This window comes from Schistocerca gregaria, chromosome 11 (assembly GCF_023897955.1).
Source record: "Schistocerca gregaria isolate iqSchGreg1 chromosome 11, iqSchGreg1.2, whole genome shotgun sequence".
In the NCBI taxonomy this organism is placed as follows: Eukaryota; Metazoa; Arthropoda; class Insecta; order Orthoptera; family Acrididae; genus Schistocerca; species Schistocerca gregaria.
The window spans coordinates 91545569-91564076 of NC_064930.1; the positions used below are offsets into that span (position 1 = coordinate 91545569).

An 18508-nucleotide genomic window follows, 5' to 3' on the forward strand; every position below is an offset into this window, starting at 1 on the left:
AGGAATTGTGTACACTGAAGAGATTTTTTTCTTGCATGTCGCTCTTTGTTTGCAACACTTCCATGTTTTTGTCAGAGTTAAGTATTGTCATTGATTCATTTCTAATACGATTTGCTTGAACTGTTGTCCAGCGATCCCAGAAGGAGATTTCCTAGGCACCCCATACTCAACAACTAGACAGGATACTACAAAATTCAGTCTGGAATCGGAACTAACGTGTTGTAAGTACTGGTAATAATACCACTTTTTAACTGCAGACACAAGTTGCTGGACTGTCAGCTCATTAGGTACAGAAGTAAATTCAGTGAAAGATCTCAAATGAAGATGTATTTTAAGTACAGAGCTTATGTGTCAGCAATCTGGATAAAAGGAAATACATAAAAGTTTTATATAAGTTCCACATAGCACCAAAAATGCACCTAAAAAGTACTTTTCAGTAAAAAAATATTGTAGAAAACTGGTGTCCGTTAGTAATCGAGAATTATTCAGTGTGTTTTGAATTTTTAGTAAAAGGAGAGCCCCCGTTTGAACTTATAGTAGTCTATAAGCACTTATGGTGTAATGATACTCGAGTCGTTGTATGCACTATGTAAATATGGGTGCAAACCAAGGCTGTGGGATAAACTTTTCTGTTTTATTTATTTTATAAGTAACAAAGATCACATAGAAGGCTTTTTTTCTTTTACTCCAGAGTCGTTTGGACTATATTTAGCTTGATCCTAGGATGTCTATGAGCTGCTGGTGGTTATTCCGCTCGGCTAGGTCCAGCGGCGTGTCCCCATTGTCATTCCTGACTTCTCTGTCGGCCCCTGCCTCCAGCAGCGCAGTCGCCACGTGTGGGTGGCCACGCCGTGCCGCATCGTGCAGTGGCGTGTTCCCTGTGTGATCCCTGGCGTTGTGGTCGGCAGAAGATGCTGCCAGCAGCCGCACCCCGGGTGCGTGGTCATTCCATGCAGCCTGATGCAGAGGCGTGTTCTGCCAGCGGTCCCTGGCGTTGACATCAGCTCCATCCTCCAGCAGACGCCTCGCCACCTCCAAGTGTCCCCTGGCTGCTGCCCAGTGCAGTGAGTTCTGCTGGTTCTCGTCCACCGCCTCCACGTCCGCCCCCACTGTCAGCAACGTTTGCACCTTGCTCACTGACCCCTCCTTAGCTGCCGCAATCAGCATCTTGCCCTTCTCTTCTCCAGAAAGATCCCTGCAACAAAAGGAGAATACTTACAAATTGCTCCAAACACACACGCCCGAGGACGAAACACTATAGCAGAAGCACAACTCTGATGAGTCAAGAAGGTTACTGCAATGCACTGGTGTCCAAAATTAAAGATTCTAACTGCAATTTTCCGTCCTGTGTCCAGTTCACGACGTAATCATGCAAACTGTCGACAGATGTCTGCACAACTGTGTTCTACACGGAAGTTAGCATTCTAGTCAACAGACAACCACGCCCACGACGAAGTCAGCGCACCTAGCAATGGGGTAGTGTTTGCTTGGCACTCCCACATCCGCAATCGCTGTAGACACAGTGACAGATGGTGCATTATGGTACAGAGAAGCCGATATCAGGCTCTCCACAGTGGAGGGCCATAGGAAGAATGGGAGGAGGACAGTCACAACCTGACGTGGCCAAATGGCTTAATGTGAATCGCACTGTTGTTTCTCAGACGTGGCGACTGTTCGTAGAGACGGAAACTGTATCTCGAGGACGAGGGCAGACCACGTGTGATACGAGAAAGGGAGGACCGTTGTTTGGTTAAAAGGGCATCACGGTACTGCCTTACTACTGCACGGCAACTGGCACCTCTCCTTGCAGGATGCACTGGATGTGTTGTATCTAGGCAAACGTTAAACAAAAGATCTCACCAGAGTGCCACTTATTGTCAGGGGCCCATTGTTTATGTACCTATGACACTTCACAGAAAGAAATGTGTAGAGTGAAGTTGTCAACATCCCACCGAATGGCCGAACAGTGGGGCAGTGTTTTCTTCACACGTGAGTCCCAAAATGGTCTGGAGAGTGATTCTCGACGGAGTTTCATATGGAGGGAATGTGGAACAGGATTTCGTGACCCAAATATCGTGCAAAAGAGACTGACATCAGGGAGATTCTTTAATGGTGTCCTCAGAGATTACGTGGACTACCTGAACACCTCTTCGTGAATTGGCAAGGCTTAACTCCTGTCAGGTATCGTGACGAGATCTTGGAACCTCATATGCCGTCGGTGCGAGGTGCTGTGGCCTACCACTTTGTATTGATGGACGATAAAGGTATGCCCATAGAGATCAGCTGATTGAAGTTTTCTTGGAAATAGAAGACATTGCGCACCTGGGATGGTAAGCTCGATCTCCCAATCTGAATACACACCTCTACCAGAAAACTTCAGTGTGATTGTTAAAGCTTTAAAATACTGTGCACGGCAGAGTACACGAGAAGATGTAGAAAATCGTACATTCAAGGCTACAGCGAAGAGATAAAAGGGAAATATGAAACGTATTGTGGTCTTTATGACGCCAACCCATTCTCCCCATAAACAATGGAGGCGGGCGAAGAAGTCATAACAACAATTATTGAAAATAGAAGACAGAAATGGTAACACACTGTAGAAAGCATTAACATGACTCACAGCAGTCGGAAAGCGTAGACTGCTCAAAAATTAGTGGTATACCTGCAGGTACACCAGGCTTTGCTGGCGGTACAGCAAACCAAATAGCCTCCCAACTGCTGAAAAACTCTCACCCTAACCCACTATATTGGAGATAGGTTTGAGGAAAGACTTACTACGGGGATGGTGTTTATAGATTTTATGGAAGCATATGATACCATCAACCTCAGAAATCTCATTGCAAAAGCGCAAAAAACAACAAAAAGTCCTCAATTGACTGCTGTACTCAAATCAGTTCTATGAAACAGAAGGTATTTTGTTGAGTTCCAAGGTAACAAGAGCAGATGAAGACTACAAAAAGATGGGCTTCCCCAGGGCAGTGTTTTTGCCCCCCATGTTATTCAATATTTATACAAATGACCAGCCTATTAGTCCCTGGTCAAGATCTTTCATTTATGCTGATGATAGAGCAATAGCAGCTCAGACATAAAACTACAAGTATATTGAGGAAATACTAGCTGAGAACCTGGAAAATCTCACCAACTATTACAATGAAACCCAATCCAACTAGGACACAGACTTGCCAATTCCATCTTAACGAGGTGAAACAAGAACTGAATGTTTGGTGGAATGGCACAAGATTAACACACTGCCCTCTCCCAGTGTACTTGGTAGTTACTCTTGATAGGACACTGTCACTGAAGTGGCACATTGAGAAGAGCAGGGCAGAAATCCAATCATGGAATAACTTACTTGGCAAGATAACAACATTAAAATGTCGACCTAATCCAAAAGTTTTACACACCACCAAAATGACACTCTGTTACTCTGCTGGTGAGTTTGCAAGCTGGATACTGTCCTGACCCAGATGTGCAGACATAATACTGGATATCTTAAGCCAACAAGAGTAGAACACCTACACTGCTTGTCAGGAATTGCTCCGCCAAATGTCTGATGTTCAATACAGAGCAGAATTGAACGAGCAAAACAGGTTCAAAATCATCTGCTCCATGGGTACCAAATGGTACCAGAACGCCTTCCGTCAAGAAGTAGTTTTCTCCACTCAACCGAACCGCTCACAGTTTCACCAAAAACTTCTAGAAAAAGACTGTGGGAGGAACAACAAGAATATGCACACGATTCTGGGGAAGTGCTGCCATCAGGTGCGGAACTTGTGTGGGAGAGATGGAAAACCCTGAACAGGCTATGTTCAGGAATGGACAGATGTAATAGAAATCTGCACAAGTGAGGAATTAGTGAGAGTGCTTTGTGTCTGTGTGGGAACATCCCGATGATGAACCACCTGCTTCAATGTCCGTTAGTAAACCATCCAAGAGCGTGCACAGCCCAAGACCTGATGGCGTGCAGCAAAGTAGCGTGGGCATATGTGGACTTCTGGAAGAATGACATGTGAAACAAAGACTGTAAAAATTTTTATTATGCTGTGTATAGTTTTCCATGTATTTTGTTTTATAAATGAGAATTGTAACATTGTAAATTTCATAGAGGACAAATTATTCTACTATGTGTGGATTTATTGTAAATTGTTTGTAGTACACATACGAAATACATGTAGTAGTGAGATGGGTTGCATCACACAAGCATCCACCAACAATTCCATAAGACTTGAGAGTAGCTCTGCAGGAGGAATGGTGTTATTGCCTCGACATGAGATTGATGACATCATTCACAGCTTGCCCTGTCGATGTCAGGGTTGTATGAGCCAGAGGTGGTCACGGCCCATGCTGAGCACATTATCCAGTTGTTGGATTGTGTGTGCAAATCTGTCAAGTTGGAAAAAACGAAGAACATTTTTTGTACCTTTATGCATATTGTAGTTGTTTATGTTATTTGTTCTTAACATTGTTCCTACTTCACTACCACCTGTTTGTACTATTTTATGGCAAAATAAACGCAACGTCACAAAATGTCAGTTTGTTGCTTTAATTTTGGACACCAGTGAACGTCGAATTTGATGCGCTATTCACACCATTCAAATTACTAGGCAATCTGGATCTTGGCTGCGTGAACACACTAAGGACCTGACAGCTTTTACATACACAGTTGAGGTTCTTGTGGTCTTCAGTCCAGAGACAGCTTCTTCATCTCCCAGTACCTACTGCAACCTACATCCTTCTGAATCTGTTTTGTGTATTCATTTCTTGGTCTCTGATTACGATTTTTAGCCTCCACAAAGCCCTCCAGTACTAAATTTGTTATCCCTTGATGCCTCAGAACATGTCCTAGCAACCGATCCCTGCTTCAAGTTGTGTCACAAATTCCTCTTCTAACCAATTCTGTTCGGTACCTTCTCATCAGTTACACTATATACCCACCTAATCCTCTGCATTCTTCTGTAGCACCAAATTTCGAAAGCTTCTATTCCCTTCTGTTTACTTCCATCCATGGCTACATGCATACACATACTTTCAGAAACGACTTCCTGACACTTAAATCTATACTCGCCGTTACCAGATTTCTCTTCTTCAGAAACTGTTTCCTTGCGATTGCCAGTCTACAGTTTACATCATATCTGTTTCGACTATCATTAGTTATTTTGCTCCCCATATCGCAAAACTCATTTACTACTTTATGCGTTTCGTATCGTAATCTAATTCCCTCAGAATCACCTAATTTAACTTGACTATATTCCATTATCCTCGTTTTGCTTTTGTTGATGGTCATCTTATATCCTCTTTTCAAGACACTGTCCATTCTGTTCAACTGCTCTTGTAGGTCCTTTTCCGTCCCTGACAAAACTGCAATGTCATCAGCAAATGTCAATCCTTTTATTTCTTTTAATTCCTACTCCAAATATTTCTTTTGTTTCCTTTACACTTTGCTCAATACACAGATTGAATAACAATAGGGACAAGCTACACAATAGGATCAAAACTATCTAAACACCTCTATCTAATGTGTGACTGACCAACAAATGTAATGAAAGGACGATCTGCCAGAATAAAAGGAGACAGAGACACATGTGTTGTCAGCAGAGAAACAGAAATAGCAGAATGGGTCCATCAGGGAGGTTCAGAAATTTCGAATGTGTACCTGAGTAACAAATGTACCAGTAATATCTCGACCGTTACACAGTAGCCCTTGTGAAGAGGAAACGCAATGGAACAACCATAGCAAAAGGTAGAAGAGGCGGATCCATGTACCGACCAATAGGGACCATGGAGCTTTATGGAGGGTCGTTGTAAAAAATCGCATGAAGCGCCGCAGCCAGCACAACGATTGTGCACAGGGTGGTAAAAAGAAGGGGTAAAATGGTCGAGTAGCTGCAGTCAGTGCTGATCAACACTTACAGCTGTGCAAAGTGTGACGCCTCTGGACGATGGATGAGTGGAAACGAGTGGTCCAGACAGGTGAACCACCTGTGGCAGTCCGATGGAAGGTTCTGTTTTTGGTTGATGACTATTACCTGCCATTTTGTGTAATGCCAGAAGTGAAGGAGTGAGAAGATGGCGTTACATTATGAGGTATATCCATGGTTATGTTATTATTCCCCTATTGAGCTTAAGAGAACACTAAATTCGACAGCACATGAATCACGTTTTCCAGCTTTATGTACTGCATACAATATAGTATCATTGTTTGTATTAGCAAGACAGTGCTCCTTGTAATAAATCATTATCTGTCACGTGAGAGTTTGTGGACAATAATATTCCATGAATGTACTATTCTGCTATGAATTCCGAGCTGAATCCAATGTAACTGCTTTGGGATGAGTTAGAAGCTGACTTCGCTGCAGATTGAAGAGTCCAACAGTGAGGAAGGATGGGTTCTCATTTTTCCGCTGAAATTCAGACCCATTACTGAAAGTTTCCTCAGCAGAGTCAAAGCCTTCATAGAGATGAAACTTTGACACATCCCTTATTAATGTTCACTAATGAGTGTCCAGAAACTGTCGATGTAACTGAATGTCTACTGAAAAACGGGCCATGTTATTTGCATGTAACAGCAACACCTACATTTTGATGTTACAAACTGTGTGTTGCAGCCTCAGGAATAACATGTAAAACTTTCTTTGTGAACTAAAGACAATTAAGTACAAATATATTCTATTAATCTGTCAAATGAAACTGTTTTAGCCAGTAGTTATCTAATTGGTTTGATGTGGCCTGCCACGAATTCCTCTCTTGCACCAACCTTCATCTCAAAATAGCAGATACACACTACATGCTCAATGAACTCCTGGATGTAGGCCAATCTGTCTTTCTCTTCTGTTTCTACATCCCCTTCGCCTTGTCAGTCTTTCCCCATGTTACTAATTCTGCAGAGTACCCCCTCTTTCCATATCCAACATGTCCACCTAATTTTCAACAACCAATCCAATTCACGTATCATGTCCGTTGCACTATCTCCACTACTTGGCCGTGATAAAAAATGAGCTGCTCTTCTTTAAACTTTTTCGATGTCATCCGTCAGTCCCACCTGATACGGATCCCATGCCCCACACCAATACTCCAGAATAGGTCGGACAAGCATGGTGTAAGCCATCTCTTTAGACAGACGTGTTCGACCTTTTAAGTGTTCTGCCAATGATTCGCTGTCTTTCGTTTATTCTAACCACAATGATCGTTCCAATGTAGGTTATTTGTAATTGTAAACACTAAGTATTTATTTGAATTTACAGCCTTTAGGTTTGTGGCACTTACCGCGTAATCGAAATTTTGTGGATTTATTTTAGTACTCGTGTGAATAACTTCATACTTCTCTTTATGCAGGGTAAAATGCCGCTTTTCGCACCATACCGATATCGCATCTAAATCATTTTTCAAGACGGTAAATGAAAGCATAATCTGCAAACAATGTAGGAGAGGCACCCAGATTCTCTACTACGTCGTTACCATAGATCAGGAACGATAGATGGCCTACAACCTTTCCTTGGGGAGTGCCGGATATTACATCTGTTTTACTCGATGTCTTTCTAACAGAAAATCACGAATCCAGTCACGCAACTAAGGCAATATTCAAGTTTGGTTAGGGGACGCTTTTGAGAAAATGTGTCGAAAGCCTTTTGGAAATCTAAAAATATGCAATCATTTTGACATCCCCTGTCGATAGCACTCATTACTTCACAAATATAAAGACCTAGATATTTTCTAAGCCCTTGCTGATAATGTTTAAACAAATCCTTTCATTCGAGGTAATTTATAATGTTCTGATACAGCATATGTTCCAAAACCCTACGGGAAATCGACGTTAGTGATATGGGCCTGTAATTCAGCGGATTTCTCCTATTTCCCTTTTTGGGTATTGGTGTGACAAGAGCAATTTTTCAGTCTTTTGGCGAGCTGATGTACATAATTGGTAAATATGGAGCTTTTGTATTAGCATATTCTGAAAGGAACATGACAGGTATACGACCTGGACAGGAGGCATTACCTTCATTAAGTGATTTAAGCTACTTTGCAACACCGAGGATATCTACTTCAATGTTTCTCATTTTGAAGTTATTCTTGATTGGAATTCAGCAATATTTACTACTTCTTATGTGTTTAATAACTCTGCTTTAGTGGCACTTTCATCAGTGACTTCACTGTTATTATCGCAGAGTGAATGTTATTGACTGTGTCTTGCTACTGGTGTGCTTTACATATTACCAGAATGTCTTAGGGCTTTCTGCCAGATTGCGAGACAGAGTTTTCGCTGAAAACTGTAATTGCTCCCGACACACCAGCACAGTTTCTATTTTTGAGGAAATATTTAGTGATATTTTACACAAGTAAGTACATTGAATGACTTAGTTGGGTTGTCACGCTACAGTCCTGTAGAGGGGAGTTGAGATCCCCTTATATCCTTGCCCGTCGAACGTCACAGTTTATAAAAGCAGTAACTTTAAACGAGAACTACTGCTTTGTCAAAAATAGGAATCAGCGACATTCGATTTCTTGACTTTATCGCTTCGCTAACTGCCAACATGTCGCGCTGTGATTGTGGACAGTGTGCACGTAAAGTGACAGAACTCACCGAAGGAGAGAGACGGCGGCGTCATCAGGCTGTGGGGCGGCCTGGGGAGTGGTGGGGGGCGCAGCTGTGGCTGGGCTCCGGCCGTCGTCTCTGGGGCCACTGAGCGACTGCGAGGAGGGGCCGGTCCTGCTCTCTGCAGCGCCTGGCGTGCTGCACAGGAGGAACACTGCCTCGAAAAGGGTTTTTACATCGAGTCCAGTGGGCAGATTACCACAGACTGTACGGCTGAGGTACTGTCCACACACAGATAATGGAACACACACTGCTAAAGACAGTAGTGGCCCACGTAAGATGAATGATAGCATTCAGGTAATCATACATCTTCCTTTTCCTCATTTTCACATACCTGCAGCCTAGCATTTTACACAATATTTGCTACAAAATAAAGCATAAATACACTCCTGGAAATGGAAAAAAGAACGCATTGACACTGGTGTGTCAGACCCACCATACTTGCTCCGGACACTGCGAGAGGACTGTACAAGCAATGATCACACGCACGGCACAGCGGACACACCAGGAACCACGGTGTTGGCCGTCGAATGGCGCTAGCTGCACACCATTTGTGCACCGCCGCCGTCAGTGTCAGCCAGTTTGCCGTGGCATACGGAGCTCCATCGCAGTCTTTAACACTGGTAGCATGCCGCGACAGCGTGGACGTGAACCGTATGTGCAGTTGACGGACTTTGAGCGAGGGCGTACAGTGGGTATGCGGGAGGCCGGGTGGACGTACCGCCGAATTGTTCAACACGTGGGGCGTGAGGTCTCCACAGTACATCGATGTTGTCGCCAGTGGTCGGCGGAAGGTGCACGTGCCCGTCGACCTGGGACCGGACCGCAGCGACGCACGGATGCACGCCAAGACCATAGGATCCTACGCAGTGCCGTAGGGGACTGCACCGCCACTTCCCAGCAAATTAGGGACACTGTTGCTCCTGGGGTATCGGCGAGGACCATTCGCAACGGCTCCATGAAGCTGGGCTACGGTCCCGCACACCGTTAGGCCGTCTTCCGCTCACGCCCCAACATCGTGCAGCCCGCCTCCAGTGGTGTCGCGACAGGCGTGAATGGAGGGACGAATGGAGACGTGTCGTCTTCGGCGATGACAGTCGCTTCTGCCTTGGTGCCAATGATGGTCGTATGCGTGTTTGGCGCCGTGCAGGTGAGTGCCACAATCAGGACTGCATACGACCGAGGCACACAGGGCCAACACCCGGCATCATGGTGTGGGGAGTGATCTCCTACACTGGCCGTACACCTCTGCTGATCGTCGAGGGGACACTGAATAGTGCACAGTACATCCAAACCGTCATCGAACCCATCGTTCTACCATTCCTAGACCGGCAAGGGAACTTGATGTTCCAACTGGACAATGCACGTCCGCATGTATCCCATGCCACCCAACGTGCTCTAGAAGGTGTAAGTCAACTACCCTGGCCAGCAAGATCTCCGGATCTGTCCCCCATTGAGCATGTTTGGGGCTGGATGAAGCGTCGTCTCACGCGGTCTGCACGTCCAGCACGAACGCTGGTCCAACTGAGGCGCCAGGTGGAAATGGCATGGCAAGCCGTTCCACAGGACTACATCCAGCATCTCTACGATCGTCTCCATGGCAGAATAGCAGCCTGCATTGCTGCGAAAGGTGGATATACACTGTACTAGTGCCGACATTGTGCATGCTCTGTTGCCTGTGTCTATGTGCCTGTGGTTCTGTCAGTGTGATCATGTGATGTATCTGACCCCAGGAATGTGTCAATAAAGTTTCCCCTTCCTGGGACAATGAATTCACGGTGTTCTTATTTCAATTTCCAGGAGTGCATAAGATTTCATTCAGGTACTCATACATCTTCCTTCTCCTCATTTTCTCATACCTATAGCCTAGCATATTACACAAAATTTGGCACAAAATAAAGCATAAATATAAGATTTGTACAAAGCTCTACAATTGTGCTTACAACAACCATTGGTCAACATAGTTTCAATAGACAATGACAGTACCCCATCAATGCACTTGACGTTGTACTGCCGTCATGAGATGGTGTTTGTAGCTCGTGTGTTAAGGGGCGTTGGACGTCAAACGGGCCAGCTTGGATTAGAAGAGGAACCACAAGACATTAATTTCTTCTGTCTATATTTTTACAAGTAAGTTCATAGAATTTTCTCAGTATGACCAGGAAGGATTCAGGATTCACACTCATAGAAGTGAAAGTTCTAAAACATATCGTTTCTTTTTTTTTACATGTGAAATTTCATAATTTTTTAAACTTACTACTGGCTGCATTTCTTGCTATACGTACACTTTTCTTCATAAGTAACAGATAATATTCGATATATTTTACACAACATACAAACTATACTTACACGTGTATGAAATTCTAGAGTTTATTTAATTTATAAAAAAATGACATGTTATATTTTAAACTTCCTGTTTAAAAAAACCTCAGATTTTATAGTTAATTATCTCAAATTAAGCCCTAGGTTTTAATAAACATGTAAAATTCTAGAGATCTACATTAAGGATTTTGTGTTTAATAAGGATACCACGTTTGAAACGAATTGGATATTTATTTTGGATGTTACATGTACCAGAGAATAGGGCCATTAAAGTTTCTGGCTGCTTTTGGCATCTTTTAGCACCATAAACAGGTTCTTTTCCATTTTGTAAATCAGCTTTCGGCTTTTTCACATTCCTATGCTTCACTCTTTCCGAATTCGTTACCTCCAAAAATGATATACGTGCTTTCACTACAAGCTCTGTGTTTATCGCATACAAAGCTTTGATACAGTTCACTCTGCACTTGATTCCCATTTTCTCTAAAACAATCCGGCTTTGCACACCATCATTAAAACATGAAACTGCATCATAAAAACCAACAGCAAGTGCATTTCTTCCCATAAAAATGGTTTTCGGCAATCTTTTCCAAGCACATTCGTTAAAGCTTTCATTAGGGTTTTGCGTACCGCCATGAAGACTTTTCTTCTATGTCAGTAGTCCTTTGTTTCACGTATGACCATCACTGGCGCAAATATCAACATTCGAATTCTACAGAGCGAAATACATGTACGTATGACACCTGAATGCTGTGCAAAGGGGTGTGGCGCTGCATCTTGGAACACTTAGGACCAAATGATGTGCCGTATAATCTCTTAAGTACTTATATTGTATACATCAAACTATTCAGACAGATGTACGCTACAAAACAAGCATGTTTTCAAAAAATCGTTTCATTTTTATTTTTGAATTCCTCCCCCGCTTAAGACTCAGGAATCGGCGTATAGAGGGATGCTAAACATCTCTTTGGGTTTTTTCGTCGCTGTTGTGTGTTAAGAATGATGCGAAAATAAACACAGAACACGAAGCAAAGGGTATAAATAAAAAAATGGATAAATTATGCCCATGATATGATGTTCTGCGAGGTCGTTAGTTTGTGGGATGCTGCTCCCGAACATTATTGGTGACTCAAAACAACACAAGGACCGCAACGCTGGAGTGACGTGAGATGACACGGGGAACCGCGCCAGTTCTCCTCTGGGGCCAGGATGACGACAGCCTAAGTCGCCCCCTGGGTAAACGGCAGACAGCCCGGCGGCTGCATCGGGGGTCACTACTGGGTGAGGCGAAAACTGGAGTCGGCCTCCATGGATGAGTACAGCGAGAGAAACTCGAGAGCGCAGAACTGCTCCTTCGCCAAGCAGACTACCGCCACACAGGATGTCATTTCGGTCTCGCCGCTCGCTACTCGATTTCAAAGACAGGTGAAACTTTACGTATTTATGATACAATGAAAAAGTCGGTCTTTGCATGCTAGAAGTAGAGTTATAGCATGTAGCGATTAATTCTTATCACTTTACTGTTCCACCAAGTCATTATACTTCCACTAGTCTTAGACAGAGTGCTCGTACGCCATTGCCGAGTAACAGCTGCTCTGAGTGTTTTTTCTCTATGTTGGTATTTCAATGCCTTACAAGGATGTGAAAAAATAGCCAATAACGTTATGTCTACAAGGCACGATGTCGCTGATAAATGTTGCATAATATGAACCGAATGAGGTATGATAGATGACAGTTACCGAATTTTCAGATGTTTAAAGCAAGTTTGCTCATTCATGATGAATAGAAAGAAACGCTTGTTAGTTAGTCACTTTCATGTTCCATCGAACATTTCACACGATAGATCGTCATGTCGTGGAATGAGTCATTTTACATTCAAATTTATAATTAATTCATACATCTATTAGTACTCTATACATCACCACCTAATTACTATTTTTTTTCCCCAAAATGATAACAAGAAATACAGATGGAGTTATCAGTTCCCACCCACAACTTTTTACACATTACAAACATAGAAAGTTTTATACAGAATAGAAGGAGTTCTCAGGGAGAACCTTTTTCAATTTATTTCCAAATTTTACCTTACTGTGTGCTACACATTTTATGTCACAGTGTAAGTGGTCAAAATTTTTTGTTCCAATAGTGTGTTAAAGACAACCTTAATGTCGAGTAATGAATGTCATTTTTTCTTCTAGTATTGTAATTATGTACCTCATGGTTCCTTTTGAACTGTAGTGGATTGTTTACAACGGGCTTCATGAGGGAATAAATCTACTGTGAAGCAGTAGTCAGAATGCCCAACTTCTTAATCAGATGTCACAAGATGATCGCACGTGAGTGCCACATATTATTATTACAGTTCGTTTTTGGCCAATAAAGACCTTCTTTTTAAAAGATGAGTTACCCCAGAACATTATTCCATACGACGTTGCTGAATGAAAATAAGCAAAATATGTCAAGTTACTGATTTATCTCTCTTCAGAATTTTCTATGATTCTAAGGGCAAATGTAACTAAACTAAGTTGTTTTAGGAGTTCCCAAATTTATGTTTTTCCAATTTAAATTCTCATCAATATGGACCGCTAAGAAGTTTAAAGTTTCCACCATCACCATGTGTTACACATGTCACTGATGCCATACCCCCCAGAGGTGCTGAATTGAATATAATGTGTCTTTGTGAAATTCAGGGTGAGGCAATTTTCAGAAAACCACACAGTGATACTTTTGAGAACTTTGTTTACCATTTCTTCGAGTTCTGTATTAATACTGGGAGTGGTTACAATACTGTTGTCATCTGCAAAAATAACTAATTCTGCTTGTTGTACATTTGATGATAGATAATGTATGAAAACAGTAGTGGACCTAAGATTGAGCCTTGGGGAACCACATACATGATTTCCACCCAGTCAGAATTATGTCCCTGATTTCTGTTGGTTGAGTTGCTACTAAGTACAACTTTCTGCAACCTTTTGGATAGATATGATAAGATCCATTGGTTGACTACACCATCAACCCCATAAAATTGATCTAGCAGTATATTATGGTTTACACAGTCAAATGCCTTGGGTAAGTCACAGAAAATGCCCACTGGTGCTGTTTTGTTATTTAATGCTTGTAATATCTGGTGTGTGAACATTTAAATGGCATGCTCAGTAGAGCACCCCCTCTGAAAGGCAAACTCTGATTTGGTGACGATATTATTGTTGCCGAGGTGAGATAATCTTCTAGAATACACCACATTCTCAAACATTTTGGTAAATGATATAAGGAGTGAAACAGGTCGGTAGTTGCTGATGTCTCTCTTATCTGTGAAATGAAAGGTCTGACATTCAAATTCAAAAGAGAACACTATTCATTCTGTAAATCCAAAGAAGCGAGAAGACACCAATTGAAACAAGTGCATTGTTACATGTCACTGTTTCAGAATTAATAATTTGATGCATGACAGATAAATTGATGCACACAGAAAACGCGATGTGATGTCCTTGGGGCTTCTTACACAAACACGCCCTCAGCTGCAGTGTAGTTGATAAGAGTTTCAAATCTCCATGACTGGTACACTGGACACTGCAGTGCATTTATATAATGCCAGTGAACAGTGTCAGATGTTGTGTGATACTTGTGAAGGATACAGAGACACTTTCTATGCATGCGTTATGTGCAGCGGACATAATTTGAAAGTCGCCCCACTCTTGATCTCTGGTTGCCTGGCAACAATAACATTTTGAGGCATTTAGATGTTACAATACAGCAGTGTTCAGTTGCACATGACCATGAGGGCAGGCACTGTCATTGTCAAGGTTAGTCTATCACGTCTGGTCAAGACAAGGGAAGAACGCCATATTGCATATTCTGCTCACTGTGCTTCGACCCCTTTGCAGCTGTGCCTACCATCTGAGACCAAACAATGGTCTTCTTCGAGCATTGTGTTATCCTGCACCATGGTCCAGAGTTTCATTTATTAGTGTATTTATTTATTTATGTCACTTTCTGAATACTTTCTGTCGCGTTGAAACAGCGATCATTGCAATTTATAAATAACAGACTCATTAGCCAGAACATTATGATCACCTGGCTATCATCGATTAAACCTGTGCTGGCAACAGCAGCGTCACTTCACGAGGAATGACCTGGACGCTCATCACGAGCCTTTCGGAATGCACGACTTGTTGATTGTTCGAGGAGCGCTGTGGTGAGTGCCTTCGACATGTGGGGAATCCAAGGTGAAACTATGTCCAGACGTCGTGGGGTTGGGCAGCCATCCCTTATTACATATCTCGAATGTTGTAGGTTGGAAAGACTGGTAGGACATGACAGATAATGCAGGCTACAAGTGTGTCTGAACACGCAGTGCGCTGAAGCCTCTATTAATACTAAATCACCATGAATTTTCTTCAGACGCTACACCTAGTACTGTTGCTGCTGGCAGTTGTTACTAACATTAACGCTAACACTAGTAATTCTACTGCCGTTACCAAAGACAACATTCTATTTTATGACTCAGAGAGAATAGTTAACTAGCTTACTGCCTTGTACAGATCTGCTATTTCCATATACAGACGTCTAAGGTGGACGCACATACACACGCAATTTATTAGAGGGTGGGGTCAAATAAAAGCAGACAGAGAATAGAGTTCTATAGTACGAAGCAACAGAACAGAGGAAAGTAAACGCAGCACTAAGCTGACTATAGCAGCTGTTGAAAATGACCACCATTCTTCTTTTGATACTTTTGGGCTCTGGTCAGTAGGTTGCTGAAGGCGGAATGCCTGAATTGCTGCAGTCTCATCTGGAATGTTCTGCTGCAGTTCTTGAAGACTATGAGGATTGTTGTGATTGACTTTGCTCTTGAGGGCTCTCACGCAGTGTAATATCACACTGACAAATCAGGTGACCCACGTAGCCAGCTTGGGCCACGACCAGACTGACCTCTGCTAACGACTGTGAAGCATGAAGATTGTGTATCTCTGCTCGGAGGTTCGGCTGGCTGTATGGGCAGTTTCACCATCTTGTTGGAAGTAAATATACCCCTTTCCCTGCTCCATTAATCCTGCCACAAACAGCTCGAAAATGTTTGCAATGTGAGGGGCCAAAGTCAGCAGCTGATTAAAGGAGGTAAAACCAGTAATGCTGTGCGTAGACACTGCACACCAAAAACCGACTTTCTGATCGTGCAAAGGTGTTTCGTGGAAGTTCTGCGTACTCTCTGCTACCCAGGACCTGTTATTTTGTGAACTGAAGTAACAACTAAGCTGAAATCAGGCTCCACCAGGCATAAAGAACACATCCATGTATAAGCCATTCATTGTTATCTCAGTGAACAGCCATTTACAAATGTGGAAGTACTAAGGAACATCTGCTTGTTTTAATGCATGACCAACAGACACGAGATAGATATATGTACAGGGTCGTCCATTGATCGTGACTGGGTCAAGTATCTCACGAAATAAGCGTCAAACGTAAAAACTACAAAGAACGAACCTTGTCCAGCTTGAAGGGGAAACCAGATGGCGCTAAGGTTAGCCGCTAGATGGCACTGCCATGGGTCAAACCGATATCAACTGCGTTTTTTAAAATAGGAACACCCATTTTTATTACATATTCGTGTAATACATAAAGAAATATGAATATTTTAATTGGACCACTTTCTTCGCTTTGTGATAAATGGCGCTGTAATAGTCACAAACATATGGTTCACAATTTTAGACGAACAGTCGGTAACAGGTAGGTTTCTTAAATCCTAATACAGAACGTAGGTACATTTGAACATTTTATTTCGGTTGTTACAGTGTGATACCTGTACCATTGTGAACTTATCATTTCTGAGAACGCTTGCTGTTGCAGTGTGATTACCTGTAAATACCACATTAAGGCAATAAATGCTCAAAATGATGTCCGTCAACAGCGAGTAGTTTGCCTTCCGTAATGTTCGCACATGCATTGACAATGCGCTGGCGCATGTTGTCAGGCGTTGTCGGTGCATCACGATAGCAAATATCCTTCAACTTTGCCCACAGAAAGAAATCCGGGGACGACAGATCCGGTGAACACTCGATGACCAACCCACCTGTCACGAAATATGCTGTTCAATACCACTGCAACCGCACGCGAGCTAACTGCTGGACATCCATCATATTGGGAGTACATCGCCATTCTGTCATGCAGTGAAACATCTCGCAGTAACATCGGTAGAACATTACGTAGGAAATCAGCATACGTTGCACCATTTAGATTGACATCGATAAAATGGGGACCAATTATCCTTCCTCCCATAATGCCGCACCATACATATCCCGTCAAGGTCACTGATGTTCCACTTGTCGCAGCCATCGTGGATTTTACGTTGCCGGTTTACGTTACCGCTGTTGGTGAATGACGCTTAGTCGCTAAATAGAATGCGTGCAAAAATACTGTCATCATCCCGTAATTTTTCTTGTGCCCAGTGGCTGAACTGTACGCGACGTACAAGGTCGTCGCCATGCAATTCCCGGTGCATAGAAATATGGTACGGGTATAATCAATGTTGATGTAGGATTCTCAATACCGACGTTTTTTATCCCAATTATCGTGCAATTTGTCTGCTACTGATGCGCGGATTAGCCGCGACAGCAGCTAAGACACCTACTTGGGCATCATCATTTGTTGCAGGTCGTGGTTGACGTTTCACACGTGGCTGAATACTTGCTGTTTCCGTAAATAACGTAACTATCCGGCGAACGGTCTGGACACTTGGATGATGTCGTCCAGGATACCGAGCAGCATACATAGCACACGCTCCTTGGGCATTTTGATCACAATAGCCATTCCTAAAGACGATATGGACCTTTTTCACAAATGGTAGGCAGTCCATTTTAACATGGGTAAAGTATCACGAAGCAAATACCGTCCGCACTGGCGGAATGTTACGTGATTCCACGTACTTATAGGTTTGCGACTATTGCAGCGCCATCTCTCACAAAGCGGAAAAAGTGGTCCAACTAAAACATTCATATTTCCTTACGTACTACACGAATATGTGGGTTCCTATTTAAGAAAACACAATTGATATCCGTTTGACCTATGGCAGCGCCACCTAGCGGGCCAACCATAGCGCTATCTGATTTCCCCCTTCAAGCTAGATGAGTTTCGTTCATTGTAATTTTTTCGTTTGATGCTTATTTCGTGAGATATTTGGCCCGGTCACTATCAGTGGACAACCCTGTATAATCAATGTGATGTCCTAGTCTCTTGTTACAGGTGTTGGATTGGTTTGGTAGGTCTCTGATACATTTTCTCGTGCACTGCAGCTATGTTTGTGGTGTGCAGGGGAGTTTATAAATTTTTTTGACTGGTTCAAAACAGGTCTGTCACGAATAGGGAATTTAAAATACGTTGCTGCACACCTTGAACTGTGCTGCAGCATTCTGAGATACACTATGCGATCAAAAGTATCCAAACACCTAGCTGAAATTGAATTACAAGTTCGTGGCGCCCTCTGTAGGTAATGCTAGAATACAATATGGTGTCGGCCGACCATTAGCCTTGATGACAGCTCCTACTCTCGCAGACATACGTTGAATCAGGTGCTGGAAGGTTTCTTGGGGAATGCCAGCCCAT

At 42.9% G+C, this 18508-nt stretch overlaps 1 protein-coding gene across 2 annotated transcripts in view; it reads right to left on the minus strand.

Annotated features, from left to right (window-relative positions):
- Window positions 1–613: 613 nt before the first annotated feature.
- The window catches only part of LOC126294949 (ankyrin repeat domain-containing protein 1-like), a 37106-nt gene continuing 19211 nt past the window's right edge, over window positions 614–18508 (minus strand). The window contains exons 5-6 of one of the 2 annotated variants that reach the window (XM_049987164.1): window positions 8579–8728; window positions 614–1195 (exon numbers count right to left, since the gene is read on the minus strand). In XM_049987164.1, coding sequence (XP_049843121.1) covers window positions 709–1195; window positions 8579–8728 — 637 coding nt within the window. In that variant the 3' untranslated portion in view covers window positions 614–708. The remainder of the gene's footprint in view (window positions 1196–8578; window positions 8729–18508) is intronic. The other variant, XM_049987165.1, reaches the window with a different exon arrangement.